Raw genomic sequence first — 18731 nt, 5'->3', positions numbered from 1 at the left:
AACTTTGCTCCTACTAACAAGAAAATTTAACTGTTCTAATAAAATACTTAAAATTAGCAAATTTTTCACTGAGAAACAATACATTCATGCAAATGCATATGATAGTGATTTATGAAAATTTCTACCACAGCATTTTTAGTATAACTGATAAAAACTATAAACAAAACATTAAAAGAAAATTATGCCCATAAAGATTTTTCCATACAATGCATGCAAGGTTTTTTACAACAGCACATTATTATTTTAAAACCTTCTTATTATGGAGAAATTTCTTGGTTTTAAAAGTACAGACCTGTTTCTCAGCTAGCTGTACACTGAAACGATTTCTTCTCCTAATAAGGGATACACTTCTTCCAAATGACACTGAGACAAATCCATGCCATCTTGGAAAAAATTGCAGACATTTGTGTATTGGATATTTTTAATGAATAAGATTTACAAAATTCTTTATCTATATTTTACCTTTCCCATGTATAACTTGAAAACTATTGTGCAGTAAATAATACATTTTAAATGTTGCTATCACAATCCATTGGTTGCAACAATGTTCAAATTATTTGCCAGGTGACCTCGGTAAGTATAGAGCCTCACTGTCTAGAGCAGTGGTTCCCAACCAGTGGTCCGCGAGAGCTAAAATATGGTCCGTGAAAGATTTCAAACTTTGAATGAACGCGCGTCGGTGAACAAAAGCGAGCGCGGCGCGCAGGAGACCGGGGGAAGGGCAAGCAACTGACTAAACATTATGGCGCAAGCCGGTCAGTCAATCATACGTTTTCTTTTGTTTTGCTCAGCAGTGTTGTGTTAGTGATTCTGTTTAGCTGTTTAGTGGGTCAACATCTGTAACTCCTCAATGTTCTTATGGATATTTTGATAAAATATGAACAGGTTAAGTAGGCTACGCATTTTTCTCTGTTAAACCTTTTTAATAAAAACATGCAATTACAAAACAGAATGTGGAGGTTAGTTTACGTATGATTCTTGTGTTTTTGTATTACAAATGTTCACAACAGTTAGGTACAGTTAGTTGAAAACCTAATTATATATAAAATAAAGCGATATGAAATTAAAAATTAAGATAGTAAAAGAACACTGGCCTCCCAAATTAAAAAGTGGAGCCAGCGACAAAAATTCTTAAAAATATGCTATCATAGCTATCATAAAATTGTTGAATTGTTATTATGCTGTTTTAGGTTTTTCATAACGAAATAAAAACACCGTTAACTCTTTTAATGCAAGTCGGATAAATCGCCTTTTCTGTGTCGTACGAAAAATTGGAGGATCGAAAAATCGCCCTTTCAAAGACGCATTTACGGCACTTGCAGCGCACTACCGTTGTCGGTTTGACTCGCCCTACTATTGAGTTGCTTTTTCTCAAAATAGAGAGCAGAGCTGTCACGCTTCTGTCTTCCTTCCCTGATAAGAGAGCAGGGTTCTCGTGCTGTTTTAGAACAGTATGTGAAACAGATTGGTACTGCGTTTGTGCGCATTTCTTCGTTTAGAATTTAACTTTCCGTTGTGAGAAATTCAACTTTTATTTAAAAAAAATTATCATTTGATTCTTTTGTTAATTATAAGTGTTAATTATTTTCTACATAAGTATGTGTTCTGCTTATAAAAATTTATTTTGCAAATATTTACAAAAATTATATATTTCTGGCAAACAAATTATTAAGTTGCTTTATCAAAAAATAATTATTCTTCATTGTTGTTTATGTGCGTTGAAAATCATTTTTGTAATAGTTGTAGTGATAATATTTTCCCACGAAATTGTTAGTGCCAAGAATTTTTGATAACCATGCCCTATTCGCACGCCAATCCATTAAAAATAATATAACTCTTTCATGAGAACTTTAAAATAAAAAAAAATAAAAAATGCATTATATGTTTTTATTTAATCTAAAAAAATGACAAAGAATAATTTATTTATAAGATGTAAAAAATTTATACTTCCATACTGAAAGGTAAAAAAGTTATTAATATTTAACTCCAGATATGTAATTCATTTAAAAATGACTTGGCACTTTTAGTATAACCGTCATAGAATTAGACAATTTGAGGCTGGCACCAAGAGGGTTAAGTGAAATATAAGGTACCTACCAAGACCCTTGTTTTTAACGATTGGACAACATTATTTTTTAAACTGTGTAGTAAATATTTAAGTTTGTAAAAAAGATGATTGGGAGGTTAGAATTTTTTGGAAGCCAGTTTAGTTTATTTATTTAATGATTTATTTTATGAATTATGAACAATTTTAGCTATATTATTTTTTATTCTTTTACTTGGCATAAAAACATAATATAAGCATAACAGTGTACATTCTATTGCATTTTGGTTTTGTTTTAAGAAAATACCGCCTAAGAGAAAATATGATAATAGTTACATTAAATCTGGATTTACTTCGATAGAAAGTAATGGAGAAATAAAACCACAATGTGTTATATGCGCAACTGTTCTCGCGAACGAATCCTTGAAGCCAGCGAAATTAAAACGTCACCTAGAAACGATTCATCCAAATTTTTCTGACCGACCACCAGAGTTCTTTCAAGGAAAATTGGAGAATTTAAAAAAAATGAAACTCGGGCCTAGTGGTACAAGATATGAATTGTCTGAAAAAACATTAGTAGCATCATTTGAGATATCGAAATTAATAGCACAATCAAAAAAGCCTCACAAAATAGGAGAAACTCTTGTGAAACCTTGTTTGATCAAAGCCGTCGTAGATGTTTTAGGGTTAGAAGCAAAAAAAAAAAAAAAAATACAAGATATACCTTTGTCGAACAACACGGTGAAAGCTAGAATTGAAATCATGTCAAATGATATCGAGGAGCAACTTGTTTCAAGAATTAAAATGTCGCCATTCTTCGCTTTGCAGTGCGATGAATCCACTGACATTTCTAATTGTGCTCAGTTACTTGTTTTTGTCCGCTTTTTAGATGACGACAACATAATCAAAGAAGAACTGATGTTTTCTCAGGAATTGGAAATGACATCAAGAGGTATCGACGTCATGAATATAATAACTGGATATTTCCAGAAATATGGCATTATGTGGGAAAAGCTAGTCGGTTTCTGTACGGATGGTGCTCCTGCGATGTTAGGATCACATTCCGGTCTAGCAACGTTAATCAAACAGAGGAATCCGTCAACATTAACATCGCATTGTATCTTTCATCGCCAGGCGTTATCTCCCAAGACTCTTCCTAAATGCCTTAATGATACAATGAAATTGGCCATAAAAGTAGTAAATGTCATTAAAAGCAGTGCCTTAAATTCACGCCTTTAAAAAAACTGTGCACTAAAATGGACTCCAACCATGAGAACCTCCTTTTCACACAGAGGTTCGTTGGTTGTCGAAAGGCTATATGCTGGAAAGATTATACGAGCTGAGAGGAGAGATTGAGTTGTTTCTAGGTGAGAAAAAAATGGAAGACTTACTAGTACAGTTTTCTGATTTGACATTCCAGATGCATTTGGCATATCTTGTGGATATTTTTACACACTTAAATAAGTTGAACTTGCTAGTGCAATGTTCAGGAAACAGACAATTAGAAGGCGTTGCAAATATTTTTAATTTTGAAGATAAACTTCGTGCTTTTATTTGCAAACTTAAGTTATGGATTAGTCAAGTTGGCGAGGGCAATTATAGTGCGTTTGCAACATTGAAGGCACTCCTTGACGACAAAAAGTATGTCATGTTTAGGGAAAGCATACAAAAAAAAAACAGCAAATGTCATTTGCAAATGTTGGTTGATGAATTCAACCATTACTTCCCAGAATATGACAATACAGAAGCTAATGTGGACCAAAAACTGATACGCAACCCTTTTGGCACTAACGCTAGAGAAGTTGAAGAAGAAATCCAAGAAGAACTTATTGAATTACAAAATGGCAGGAACTCTAAGGATGCTTTTGAATCTGATTCTTTGGAGACGTTTTGGTGTAAGAAAGCAATTTCATATACTAAAATTCGAGAAATCGCTTTGCGCTATCTTATGCTTTTCCCAACAACATATTTATGCGAACAAGGATTTTGTGCATTACTGATCATTAAAAACAAATCCAGGAATCGACTGAATGTAAGTGATGATATGCGTGTAGCTTTGAGCAAAAATATTAACCCAAGAATTCAAGATCTTGTACAGAAGATGCAAGCTCAAAAATCTCATTGATGCAAACTGAATTGTGTACTAAAAATATATGTTTTCAATCATAACACTGTTAATTAATGTTTATTTTGATTTTTTAGATTGCTTATGTTAAACGTTTCGATTAACATTAAACGATTAGGCTTAAAGTTTATTTACATTGATATAGATTATTTTTTAACCTTGTGGTCCCTGCTAATAATAATGAAATTAAAGTGGTCCCTGATCAAAAAAAGGTTGGGAACCACTGGTCTAAAGTGAATACTGGCCTTACTTATAAAACAAAATAATTCTTAAACCAATCAAGGTGTGCCAGTGTGATACACTGCTTGCCAAATTACTGGAAAATGTAGGTTTTATCAACCTAAAAACTCTTGAATTTCAGAGTAGTAAAAAACAAGGGTTTTAGATTTATCATTTCCAGCATCAAGTAATAGCATCAGCCTATCACTCGAAGCTCTCTATCCAGGAAATTTTTTTTTCCTCTCTTGAAAAAAGTCCTATCCAGAATTCTATTCCAACTGGGGCCCATCTTATCAGTGTACAATGCTAAGGGCTGAAACATCCCCCATTAATGATATTCTTCAAGATGATGCGAACAATGCAGCTGCAAAAGAATAGGCAACAGCTGCCTCTCTGCTTTTAGCACATTGTACGTTGTCCCAAACAGCTCAAAAGTTGCAGAAATATACGAGAAACTCATGCTGTATGGGGCTTGTATACGAACCACTAAAACACTGGCTGCGGTGTAAAATTTACAAAAAAGATAGTTGTATTCTCAAAATGTGGAAAATTAAACCTGGGAGCATTACTCACTTTTGTTGATGAATTGGGTGAGCGACACTCGTAGTTTCCGTAACTCCTGGCTTCCCAAACCTTGGTACGGAACTGTGGATGAATTGGCATGAGGTGACCTTCCGTACTAAATATAAACTCGCCAGAATGTTTATTCACATAGTTGTCCTTATCAAATAACTAGAAGAAAAAAAAAACATTTAAAAAAGTTTGTTAACTAGATACAAAAATAATAGTAGTACTAAAACACCTACCCTCTTTTATCGCATAATCGTCGCACCCATATTTAAGGAGGTCAAAATTGGGATAAAAAAACTTCTCGCGTAAACATCGCATGATGTTTTTTGTCCCACTATTAGATGCCGAGCGCTTTGTGTAGGTATCTTTTTCATATAAAACAATGTATTTTAAAGTATAAATCTAATATTTATTCCGACATTACCACTTACTTATTTAATTAACAGAAATATGAAGTTGCCTGACGTGTTTTATTTCTTTTTAAGAAGTTTTTAAACGTTGTAACCTTTATCCGATTGTCTGTGTCGCCGCGGTGTACTGTTTATAAACATGTAGCCAGCGCTAGTTGGCATCATTCGTGTTTGGTTATGTTGCTGTCCATATAGAGTGCACGCACATAGTCGAATATCGATATCTCGCCGAGTGCATGCAACGCACACTCTCTGTCAGGTGCCGAGTTAACTACATTTGACGGGCCGCACTCTTTCCTGGCAAGCGTCACAGATTCAAGTGGCTTGCGTTCGCGTCACAGATTTTGTTTTTTATTTAAATTTGAAGAAAGGTTTTTGTTGCATGAATTATTAATTTAAATTGTTTGACGTGCTCTTTTAAACTTCACTTTTTAAAAAAACCTACTTTCCATTAATGGGTTTTGTTTTCATGATTAACTTTATCTAACAAAAAATATTTTTCCCGCATAATCGTCACACCCCTACTTTTCAAACTTGATTTTAGAATAAAATGTGCGACGATTATGCGAAAAAACATGGTAATAACATCAGCCTATTATAAAAATATTTCATGCAATTATGCAAGATTTTTGCTTGAATTACAAAAAGTATACAGAAACACTTTAAAAATTAAACAGAAAAAATTCAAAGATCATAAATTATTGTGAACAAAGAAACTATAAAACCTCAAAAAACAAAAGAGTGAAATAAAAATTAATATTCCAATTTGCTCCTTTAACTTAATGTGATAGCAAAAACATCAATGTAAATAATGAATTTTTCATACCCAACCAAACATGGTATTAGCGTACAGTTGATCATTTTAATATACCTACCAACTTCTGTAGCAGTAATTACTTACATTGTTTAACTGAGACCTTCAATAAAATCTTTTAGATGCTTGGTGACTCAAACTGACCCCTTATATCTATAAGTTGAATTCTTGATGCCAATATGCAATTCTCAGCAGTGACCCTGCGACCCTAACGATGGTTGCAACTCTGCGTTTCTAAAGTACAGTTGGGTGAAAAACTAACTTTTACCACAAAAACTTCTGGGTTTGTATTTATGTAATAATCACCGTCTTAACCATTTAAAAATGTAAGTTTGTGTTTTGTTTTGTATGAAAAAGGCCACCACTAATCAATTTCTCTACATAATGTAAAATACTTATGACAAAATAAAATTATTTATGATAATAGTACAGGCACTGCTAACTCCCTAGACTGTTGGTGGGCATATTACAATCTAAAATAAATTAATTAAATAAAAGAGAGAGCCAATACATAAAGAAAAATGTGCATGTTACATTTTGCCTGGTGTTTTTTGCATCCTGTTTCTTTAAATGTATGTGCACTTGTTACTTTAAATAACTTTTATTACCTCATAAACCTCTCTTAAACATATGGCAAAATAAAAACATAATCCTTTGGCAAATATAAAAATATAAAAGCTCTAAAATACAAAAAAAAAAAAAAACTAAATTAATCTAAAAGAAGCATTGAATGTGCAGCCACTCACCAAATACAAGTACTTGCATGTTTCGCTTAAGAAAAAACTCTCCATGCGATCCTCCAAGCTTTTGTCCAGAACACTGTGAACTGTTGCATAGCCACATTTGACTTTTGTGAAGTTGTTGAGGGACTGCAGTATATCCATGCCAACATGCAGGTAAAATGGATTCTTTGTTGCCTACAATCAAAAATATTTATTACATTAGATTTAATATTAATTTAAGTAAAGCAGGCAATGAAAGATTATGTATACTAATAACAAAAACATTTGATAATGCACTTTAGCACGAACAGTCTAGGCTTAAATAAACAATAAACTGAAAACAAAATATGTTAGTTTATTTCAGATTGTGAAACTTTACACTGTTGTTAAATGTTTTTTTGAAATTATTATTATATTTTAACATTTAATTATTGATGTTTTAAAATTTTTTCCCCTATTTCTTAAATCACTAAATTACTTAATAAATAAAATAATTTAACTTAAAAAATCTGCTGGAAAATATAGAAAATATATTGCTGTTACAATTTGCTTTCGATTTGTCCACTTCCGGTATTAAGAATTCCTGTTCAACTATCATCGGTGATGCTATCTTCACAATGATGTTTATCAAATGAAGCTGTAATCTATGTAGATATATGTTAACTCTGCCCGTCACAGGGCAGACTTGCATCTCTGCGCAAGTGCAGTATACAATGCCAAGTAGAATTTTATGATCACTGATTTAGTTTTGCTTCCTTGGAACTTTCACCTCTATTTTGTTACCTTATTTTCCCAGCAACCTAAACATGACACTTTCCTAATGCAGTGTTGGCTGAGTGACTCTTTTGGGTGACCAAAGCCGCTCCGGATCGTATTTAAGCGTGCATAACTCGTGGTTACAAGCCTTTTTCTCAAGCTACCAGTCTCTCACACTGCTGTAGCCATTACTGTCCATTTAAAGCACGTACACATTGCCGCGAGCGGGCTGGCTGGTCTTCTCGAAAGCAGAGACCACAAGCCAAGGCAGAACGAAGACCTCACCCTCTTTTAGAATATTTCTGCTCGACACGATCAAATGTTTTCCACGCTAATGCCTTATTGTTATAAACAGTGCATGAAATATGATACAACCACAACTTAGTGAGTAAATTATTTTCTTCTTTCCTCAACAATTATTTTTGCCTCACATTATACATAAATATATGACTGAAAACTGTAAAATAATAAATTATGTGACAAATTTGCAAGTCATTGGTGGTCAGAAATAGCTGGAATCATACCTAACTTGCATAAAAAGTGTCTTTCCACAATTTTAAAGTGTTGCACAATTATTGGCAAATTTGAAAGTAGCTAATATCCTAGGTTTTTCTAATGCTGCCAAATTCTGCTAACAATGACAATTTTCCAGTCATTGTTGCCAGTTTTTGTCCAAGAGGTGCCTGGCACCATAATATATCAAACCCATTGGCTACAGTTAGTTATTAAACCAATTAAATAGTTTTTTCACACATTTTTTCTTAATGAAATAAAAATGAAGACATGACACATGGGTAACAATCACAGTAATTCCTTTTATTTTGCCAAAAATTTAGTTTTATTCACGAATAATTGGCTGTAATACTGGAAAACTTAGTTCTAAGAAGGTAACTAGGCAAAATGAAACCCAGTGATATGAGTGTCTGAACCTCGTGTGCTATGACATTTTTCTTCTAAATTCAATTTTACATAGTTGAATTAAGCTTAGGTTTTTTACTATATTAGCTGTACATTCCTGTTAAGAAACTGTCAGTCCTGTAATACTAGTTGTAGTTGCTTGGGTATTGAATTTGAGACAATCCAGACCTCACTGGCTAGCTATGAACTGAATTGCACATACACAAACCTTGAATAAATTTTGATTGGATGTTGAAAAAAATGTTTAAATTCCCAAAATACATGTTACTGTCAATGTTTGAAAACTGAAAAAATGTCTCTCGGACACAAACTAAGTCTTACTTTTTTTAATTTATACTTTACGAAAATTCACAGGTTCCAAAGGCAGCCATCTTTTGACCACGGGGGAAAAAAAAATTTTCCTGATGAAAATACAAACTGGTTGCACAAAAAAATTTCACTGGATCAGGACTCAAAATTTCTGTTAAGTTGGTACAGAAATTCAAAAATTATAACTGTTCGTTGGTAAATCCAGCGGTTGCTTGCAACTCGGAACAATGACGATGTTACTCTATCATCGTTGTGGGCTGTTACCGACAAGTGTGGCCAAAATTTCTAAATTAAAGTTCTGAAACACGAAAAAGAAGGCTAATATACACAGTATAGCCCTGACCACAACCGCAAACATCTCTGCCTCTACATTCCTTTGTTAATTCTGCCATTGCCCAACACATGACCTCTCGGTACCTCGTACAGATGCTGACTTAACTCCAACCCCCCTTTGCCCTCCGAAAAGGTCAAGGACGCTCATGTAGCATCACTTTTAACCAATCACAAAAATACACACAAAAATATCAGCCAATACTGGCGCATGGCAACAGCATTTCAACACAAACTACGAGAGCAATGTCTGTCTCTACCCCGCACTTATCAAACCATTGCATCAACCCGATTGTTCGAGAATATTCTAGAACAATCCCTGTATCCACAAATTAACTAATCAAAGAAAATACAATACATAAAAAAAAAATACATGAAAGTACATTAACATGTAACTGAGTAGGCAAAATTAGGTAAAACAAATGCATTGTATTAATATCAATAATGATCATAAAACCCATGGCAAATGCACAAATACCTCGCAAAAGATTAAACAGCTGTTATTTACATCATACCAGAAAACCTAACCTTATATCATTTCTGATTATAAAAACCTGATAAATCTTTAATAAAGTCATTTACGAAGTGTAGAGTGCAGTTGTCTGGGTTGCTACAAACTACCTACTAGTTGTGAGAAAGAGTGTAACGAAAAAATTAACTTAATATTTAAAAGTATTGGATTAGAAATATTATGGTGTGCAATGTGTTACATTAGATAAAATTGTGTTACAGGATGTCTACAAATACCTGATAAAGCAATTTCAGGGCTTTTCAGGACCTTTAAATAAAATTTTTTTCCACATAAATATCAAAATTAAACATAACACTAAATAAATCTACTATTCACATAAACATGCCAATGTTTAGTTAGAGAACTAAATAAAACCTTTTTAGAGATAAGTCCCACATGATTTAACTTTGTCAGTCTCCAGATATTGATATTTGAAGTATGACTATTACCTGAAGTGAGGTTTTAATAGACAAAATGCATTTTAGCAAAGGGCTGCTAGAAATTAAAGTTTTCCGACTTCCAGGACCGTTATTTTTATTTTGCGACTTTTTCATTACAATCATGACCAGTTCTTCACTTTCATGACTTTTGCTACCAGTGGACTCCATGTATCAAGTTTATTTCAAAACTTTATTCCTTGTGTAAATTAAAGGAGAGTATTTACAAGTCACTTACGCCTATCACAATTTATAAGGCTAATATTCACCCTTCAAGATCAGTTTTAGAAATAATATTTGGCCAAAATATTGTAACTACATATTACATTAATTCCATATTTTAAAAAGAATTAATTTTGGGCAATAGAAATTTAAATACTTGTTAAAATTGTAATTATCTTAATTTAAAATCTGTCAGACAATGATTGTACACCATGTTAAGCTCAGCTAAAAACCAGAATTTAATTAAACTGTGACATATTACTGAAGAAAAAAACAGTCTGTTAACATCTTAAATACTATTTACACTACCAATAATAGTAACCTAATAAGATAAATCCATATCTAGGTACAAAAAAAGTGTCTCAAATTTTGAGTTATATTTTTTCAATAGTTGAATTATTAGAACATTTTTGTAACATTTTTATTGCAGTCTTTGTAGCTGATAGATAAGGGAATAAATATCTGAACAAACAGTATTTTGCATTGTACATGTTCTTATTTTTACACCAGGCTACTTGCTTCGTCATGCATGAACAATCATTCAGAAATCTGACAGTTTTGGTAAATACAAATTTTTTATAGACAGAAAATTTGATGGAACAGGGGAAATGACAGGGCTCATAATTGTTTGATATCCTTTGTTTTTACATTATAATGGCTTTAAATCTGTGTTGAAACTAAGAAGTTGGAAAAAAATAACTCAGTCAATGAAGATTACAAATGATACAAACGGATCATATAGCAACGTACACCACTTACCTGATATAATAAGTACGTTGATTCTACCAGCTCTGGTCGAAGTGGGTAAAAGTGGACATCGGCTAAGGAACTTTGCCAGTTCCATCTCTCAGGTAACACTCCAAACTGTTTCCAAATTGTATAGTAAAGAGCATGAACACAAATGGCTTCTTCAACATCACCTTCCAATACCTGCCAAAGAAAAAATGGGAGTTATTTTTACTTCTTTATGTGAGGCTGTATCATGAAATTAAGTTTAACATAATTAGATTGTGGTTCATGCTTTAACATAGTTGTGGTTATGGTTCATGCTTTAACATGGTTGTGGTTAAAATTCTTTCTGATAAGTTGAGACATCTGACGTATAAAGTCATCTATGATTGGAGGATAAAGTTGAATACTGATGCAGGAAACCACTAGGAATCACAACTAACAAATTAGTTAACACAACAAGAAAAAAAATCATGTAAAGTATGTGGAACATAAGCTGTTACCATGAGAGTGGAAATGATCAAAATACAATCCCATGAATTGGGTTTAAGGGAGAGGTTTAGATGAGCCAACCATATCATCAGTAGTTAGTTACCTGCACACCAGCAAAAGCTGCCTGCAGAGAATCTATCCATGAAGTCTGTACGACTCCACTTCGCATGTTGACATTCACATAGAGTGGGTGGTCGCCAGCCCCGCTGTTGCAATGTGATCGTCTGGAAAACAACGACACACTGTAACGAACAAATACTTACCTAGCACAATGTACTGCAGGTATATTACAAAATATGGTTTTATGAACTTTCATTACGGCGGCTGAGTCAACTGGCTACCATTTCATGAAATGTGATACTAATGGTAGTGTTCAATGGGGGCCTAAAGTAAAGCTCACACTACTTTAATTAATATGTAAAAGATGTATGAGACAGGTAAGTTGTCATGGATTCTACAAAGAAAATTTATATACCCATGCCACAAATAGCTGGTAGGCAAATGTTATCACAGAAAAATTAGTTTAACATATTATTCAAAAATATATTAACTAGAATGATTTAAACTAGCAATAAACATGGGTGTTTTCAGTTTGGTTTAATGAAAAAACGATAAACGTCCAAAGTAATTCTGACTTAAATTAAACAATGGAAGAATAAACAAGGACAATGCCACCTATTTGGAATTCATATATACACATATGGAAAATCTTAGCAGATGATTACCGAAACAAAATGCATCAAAACTATCTGCATAAAAATCTTACGTGAAGGGAAGTAAAGACAAGCAGATACAAAAACTAGTAAGGCAAAATTTCAGTTTATCTGTAATGAAGTTTTGAACTTGAATTCTGGAAAAAAAAAAAATGAAAGATCATATAAAAATTTGAAAGAGACTAAATCTTGCTGGTGTTGGTTTTGATATAAAACAACAGTTAATTTTGAATGAAACTAACAAATGAAATACTAAATGAAACATTAAGAAATTAAACATAACGATAAAAGAAGTTGTAGAGAAAAAACAGAGAATGCAAAAAACACAAAACTGGTACATGATAAATGAATGGTGTTAGCCATTTTAACAGTTAACCTATGATGACTGAAGTAGAGAGAATACAAATTGTATATTAGCACAGCTAAAATAAGTTTCAATAACAAAAACTTAAGAAACATCCTTTAGAAAGTCTAAAACATAGAAAATGTATGAAATAGTTTGAATAGAATGTAGCTAGCTCTGTGTGGAAGTGAACAGTCTAATGTTCTTCCAGAAAAAAAATAATAACTTGTAGCATTGCAGGACCCTGCCCTCCCCACAATTTATCAGTATTTTTTGAGTGGAATAAATGTTATGTTTTGTCATAGTAGCTTATTTTTTAATACTTGCATTTGTCATTCTAAATATTCTTGTAATTAATTATATAATTTAGATATTTTAATTGTAAAAGCTGTTTAACTATATTTTTACTATTTTTCACTTAGTTTGTTAAGGCTACTATTTAGGTAAATAGTACAATTTTCAGCATTATCTTTACTTTCAATACAGTTTTTATACCTATATATTATGATTGTGTTTATTTAAAAGCTTTCATTATGTTTCTAGAACATTGTGTATTATTTTGGTAAAAGCAAGGACAGATGTGCGACGCTCTGGCGCTGGCAGAAAAAGTTCACCGTTAAGAGGGAAAAAACCGTAATTCTATCAAATATGCAAGGACTTCCGGAAGTTTTTGGTAGTGAAATATGTTGTGATTGGTTGCTTTCTGAGAGGTGCATTGTGATTGGTCGGCAAGGTCACACGGCTCCCTCCTCCCTGTGTGGCTGGAGGCAGTTGCTGCATCTTATCAGTCCACTCAATGTGGATTAAATACATAGGTTGCATTTGGCAGTGGCTCATGCCAAAAAAATAATTAGGTAGGTATGTATTAAGTGGCGAACTTTATGACTGTGGTCTGAGCTGCACTGTTTTTTCAGCCTGTTATTCTGGACATAACTAGAATTTTTCGCAACCACAGTCATTGGCACTCAGACCACAGAAATTTTAGAAATTTTTCGCTGCCACCCCAAAGACACGTTTGTCCTTGGTTCGTACTGTCGACGCCAAGCAACTTGGGACTTATTTGTGAGCTGTAATGTGTATGTTCGTATTCAAAACATTTTTGGCATCATCAAAATTAACAATCATTTTTTCGAGCAGGGAAATTTTGTTTGTGTTGCTATGGAAACCATGTGGACCTGTTGTAAACATCATGTAATGGTGGACAGTGTTTTGTTTTTGTGTAGAAACTAAACAAAATAAATCTACCTTAAAGTTCTACTAATCTTCTTCTTCAGTAAAGACTGCCTAACTAAATTAATTTTTAACATCAAAATTTAAAATATCTATAAAAATGTTTTGGCAAACATTTTCAGAATTAATTTTTTTGATGTGTTTTAGTGAACATTCAAGTCACAGCCGGGCTGATCCCAGTTGTAATAAACTCAAGAAATTTTGAAATATGGTGCTAAAGATAGATGCTGAAAATTGAGTGCAGGTTAAGAGTAGAGGTTTGTGATGACATTTTATGAAAAACAAAGAGACCAGTTTAAAAGTTTTTTGAGACTTCCAGGAGTAGTTAAATTATAAACCAAGCAAATAAGAAATTTTTTTTTGAATAGGTGGCCAAAGGCTAGAAGTTTTGAAGATAAAAGAAGAATAGCTGTTAAAAACGAGTGACATCCTGGCTACGAGATAGAAGGGTATCATATCAAGCGATGAGTCAAGCCAGCCTGCAATAACACTTAACTCTGTGAGGTGTGGCTAAGTGAAAAAGAAGACTTGTGTACACCTATCCCTCACTTAGCACGACTAATGCATTCCTATAAATGTTCATGTTACTCGAAATCACTTATTTTGAAGAATTAGTCTCCATAAATAGCAAGGCGTTCCAAAATGTGTAGGGATAAATTTTTGACATAATTTAAATGCGTAGAATAACACTCAACGATAAATATGTCACACCATTTATATTTATAAGCCGACCATCAAATACTTTGTATTACAAATCACACAACCAAGTAACGATAGGTAGGTGGTTATGAACATATTGTCAGTCGGCTGGTTGGCTTGCCCGCCCGGGCGTAACCTTACACTCACGTTGCATACCTTTTCACAAACTTTCCAAACCATCCTTTACTGGCAGTGAAACCAATATTACTGTCAACATATTTACATTTTAATTTTTCAAAAATTAAAATGCTTATTCCCGTATCACCGCTTGGTTCACACCAATCCTGTCAGGCCCGTGATTTTTTTTTTTCATTGCACCATTCATGTAACCACATTTTCCAAGTGAATCATCTGTTCATTTACGTTCCGGTATCTGTTGTCAAATGTATTCCCGCTCATACACCCAACAGCATCAGAATTATATATAAAAGTTTGATAGAGTTCTTGTTTTGTACGATTGTGCGCACAGTTAGACTTGCTTAAAACTAAAGTGCCACCAACATAAGCGTGGCCTTCATGACATTCTGCACGCCATAATACTTCTAGTTTTGTCTCAAATACTTGAACACGATGCATTATGCTCACACTTGGAAGACAAGATTCCACTATGATTCTAACTGCAGGTGCTTGCGCACATACAGGTATAAGCAGATGAATGGACAGACATTGCTTTGTGTTTGTTCATGCAAGTTCCCTGTCACTGGCTAGACTGAAGTTCATCACGGCCCGGTATGTAGCCGGGCGACAACAGTACGGTCTGGTGGCATACGCGCGGACGAAAAAAAGTTTAATTGTTTACACTCAACAGCAGCAACTGAACATGCCATAGCTGTTGTTTGTACAACAGCCGATAGCGTAGTCAGACCTGCGCATGCATCTCTTCCCCCCTTGTATAGCTAACTGTATGCCACAGTACATCTATTGTATACCACAGACTTTGTGGCCTCATCCCGACTTTATTTTTTGCCTGTGACGATTTCATGCTAACTGAAATTTACAGACATGCTATTCAAGACTGCGGCAGTAAAATTAACATTGTGCTAAATGAGGGATTGGTATACGTACATTCAAAGAAAGAACCCTTTCATAACTATCTTGCAAGGAAAAAAACATTCTTATATGGACACGGAAAATGTTGTCACCTACTGTTTCACAATTTATGGTCTGTACTTTCACGACTTATCCTTTGTACTTCATGGGAATTAAACCTTTATTTATTATAAACAGAGTTTACATTGTGGCATGCAGACATTTAGTGATAACAATTGTGTGCATGATTTTTAAATTAAAATATTCAAGAAAAAAATACACACTAAAAGTTTTGAAGGCAAAAAAAAACTTGTTTTCTTATATTAGCCAAGGTGTTGATCTTACTTTTAAAAATTACCTTATTTTTCAAGAATATAATAATAAAAAGGAATAGTCAAATCTAAACTGCAACAAACAAATTTGGAAAGAAATATTTTAAGGAACATGGGTTATCAAGTATGCTTAGATAGGACATTAGTACATATTTTGACATATTCTTTAGTAAAAGAAAATAAAATTTATAGCTACATAAAAATTTTATTTGTACGTTTCTGGTCATAACTAACAATTTAAGGAAGAAAAGAACTATTATAAAACATGTTTTCTAAAGATAATCACATTTAAGGAGGTTAAGGATGCAATATCACCAAAATACTTGTTACAGTTATCACTTACCCTCTGCGCATATGCTGTTTGATTCCTCTGTATGCTTCAGAAAACATTTCATAATCTTCATTTTCGCCAAACATAATGTAAGACTTCAAAAGGTACTCAAAGAATGAATCAAAGCCAGCACCGACACCGCTCATACGACTCAACCACGTTCCTGATTCAACATCAAGAATGTAACCTGAAAAAAAAAAACTCAAAATAATATTCAGAACTGAATATGTTCAGAATAGTTTTAGTACCCAAAAATGAATGTTCAATTCAAAACATCCTTTAAGTTTAAACTGCTAGTGACAAAATATTTACAACCCATTACACAACAAAAGATTAAACAAAAGACAGAATTAGTTAGATTCTTTAAATGTTATGACTTTATTCCAGCAGTTTTGAAAATAAATTATTCCTATATCTAGGGTAAGATCGGATTATGCACAGCTGCTATATTTATTTACATAATGTGTTGTGTGGTCTGAGATTAGGTTTGTTCTTATGTTTATAGGGTTTATTTGAACTTGTTCTGTGTTAGGCAAAGGGCAATATTTGTATTAAGATGAGAACATTAAATATCACTCATTTTAAGTGTGGCATTAAAAAACTGTTTAGCAATAGACTATAAATACACATTAGATAGAATACATTATGAAAAAATACAAACCATACAAATGGGAAAGTCGACATGCCATTTTGATTTATCAAGATTTAAATAATTTAAAAAAAAACACACATGTATTCATCTTTCTATGTATTAAATTATTTTACATACAAAAATCCTAAAAACTGAAAGAAACATTTTATTATAATCTCCAACAAGTAATGTATTAAAATTTCAAAAATTTTCATCCATAATAATGCAGCAGTAATAACATAATAAATAGTTTAAAAAACAATAAGCATAAAACTAATGCCTTAAACAGTAAGATACACCAGCCATAGTCGATAGATTAATAGACGATGGAAAAAGATTATGGCAACAAACACACATAACGTTTAGGGGGTATACCCCTTATAAAATATACAATGTTCATATTGATTTTAACTCATTCTAAATAAAGAAGTTCGGAATGAGTAAGAATCTTGCACAATGATTTCACATTTTCAGATGAAATAGCAATTTGTCATAGTGAAATTTACATTTAAAAAAAAAACTGAAATGTAGCAATTCAAAATGTAATTTGTAGCAACTCAAGAACTGGCCCCCTATCCATAAAAATTATTAAACATACACATAGTAAAATAAAAAGGTAAATATTCCTAATGTGCTATTGTGTATGATTATGTGCCAGCTTCGAATTTTGATTTGATTAACTTTTACTAACGAACACTAACACCCTCAACAAGATATTCCACCACCTCTCTAGTGGTCAGCATTCCCGACTGCTATCTCTGCTGTCTCATGTAGTATGTCTTGCACAAGTCAAAAGGTTGTGTGTGTGAAATGTCATCACAATGGCACTGCAGAACATACTTAAAAAAAATAGTGCGTGGAGTCCCTCCGTGGAAATGTGGAAATAAAAATAGGAAGGGGTAGAAATTGATTTTTAGCGAAATCATAGTGTTTCTTTAAGACAAACTTTATTAACATTGCTTACAATTCACAATTGATCGCATCTTTTAATTATCATTTTCGAGTGGAGATATATCCAAATCTATAACATTTACAATGGGATTATGATAACTAAAGTAAGATACGAAATGTTTGAGTTCTATTTTTTCAATATTTCTTGCAAAAACTGCATCAATGGTAGTTCCCCCTTTGGTTTTCACGACGCTCACACTGTTTACTTCGCTGCATAGCAAGAATACCACGCGCATGTGCTTGGGATCTACCGACTCACACTCTTTCTCTCTCCTACTTTCTACCTTTGTGTATCTTTCTTTCTCTCTCCCTCTTGCGTTGGAATATTGGACGCTACTCGTTGCTAACGCTCGCGCATGCGTTCCAGTGCCACGCATTCACTCTCGCTCTGTCTCTTTCTATTCCCCCTCCCCAGGAGCGTTGAACGTTTAACGCAACCTTGTTGGAAGTTGCATTAGAAGTTTCACTTCAATACAATATTTATACATTACATTTGTTTATCTGGTTCTAGTCAAATTTACATGTTGTGATCCTTAGTAGCAGTAACGATCCTAATGACCAATTCAATATTATTATGCAACATTCCTTTTGATTTTATAATATGTTTGCAGGTGTTTAAACTCTAACTGTACTAGAATAAGTATTTACAATCCATAGTAAGTTATGCAATCTAAACAAAAGCCTTCAATTATAAACAAATTATTCAAGACCTATATTCCACTAAATTATACAGACAAATGACATAGAATCATAATTTCAGCTGTCAATGTGGTTCAGATGTTACTTGTTTCATTTCACACACTATTATCTTCACCACTGATGTTATCTGACCATGTCTGTGTGACTACCAATCATACATCAGAC

At 33.2% G+C, this 18731-nt stretch overlaps 1 protein-coding gene across 1 annotated transcript in view; it reads right to left on the bottom strand.

The window, feature by feature from the left end:
• Nucleotides 1–18731, bottom strand: part of LOC134529067 (ER degradation-enhancing alpha-mannosidase-like protein 1) — a 51934-nt gene that overhangs the window by 14111 nt on the left and 19092 nt on the right. Inside the window, exons 5-9 of the mRNA XM_063362775.1 lie at nucleotides 16298–16472; nucleotides 11712–11832; nucleotides 11147–11317; nucleotides 6929–7099; nucleotides 4962–5120 (exon numbers count right to left, since the gene is read on the bottom strand). Of these exons, the coding sequence (XP_063218845.1) occupies nucleotides 4962–5120; nucleotides 6929–7099; nucleotides 11147–11317; nucleotides 11712–11832; nucleotides 16298–16472 (797 nt within the window). The remainder of the gene's footprint in view (nucleotides 1–4961; nucleotides 5121–6928; nucleotides 7100–11146; nucleotides 11318–11711; nucleotides 11833–16297; nucleotides 16473–18731) is intronic.

Source organism: Bacillus rossius, chromosome 2 (assembly GCF_032445375.1).
Source record: "Bacillus rossius redtenbacheri isolate Brsri chromosome 2, Brsri_v3, whole genome shotgun sequence".
Lineage (NCBI taxonomy): Eukaryota > Metazoa > Arthropoda > Insecta > Phasmatodea > Bacillidae > Bacillus > Bacillus rossius.
The sequence above is the reverse complement of the archived record's forward strand: the minus strand, read 5'-3'. Positions and strand labels throughout refer to the sequence as shown.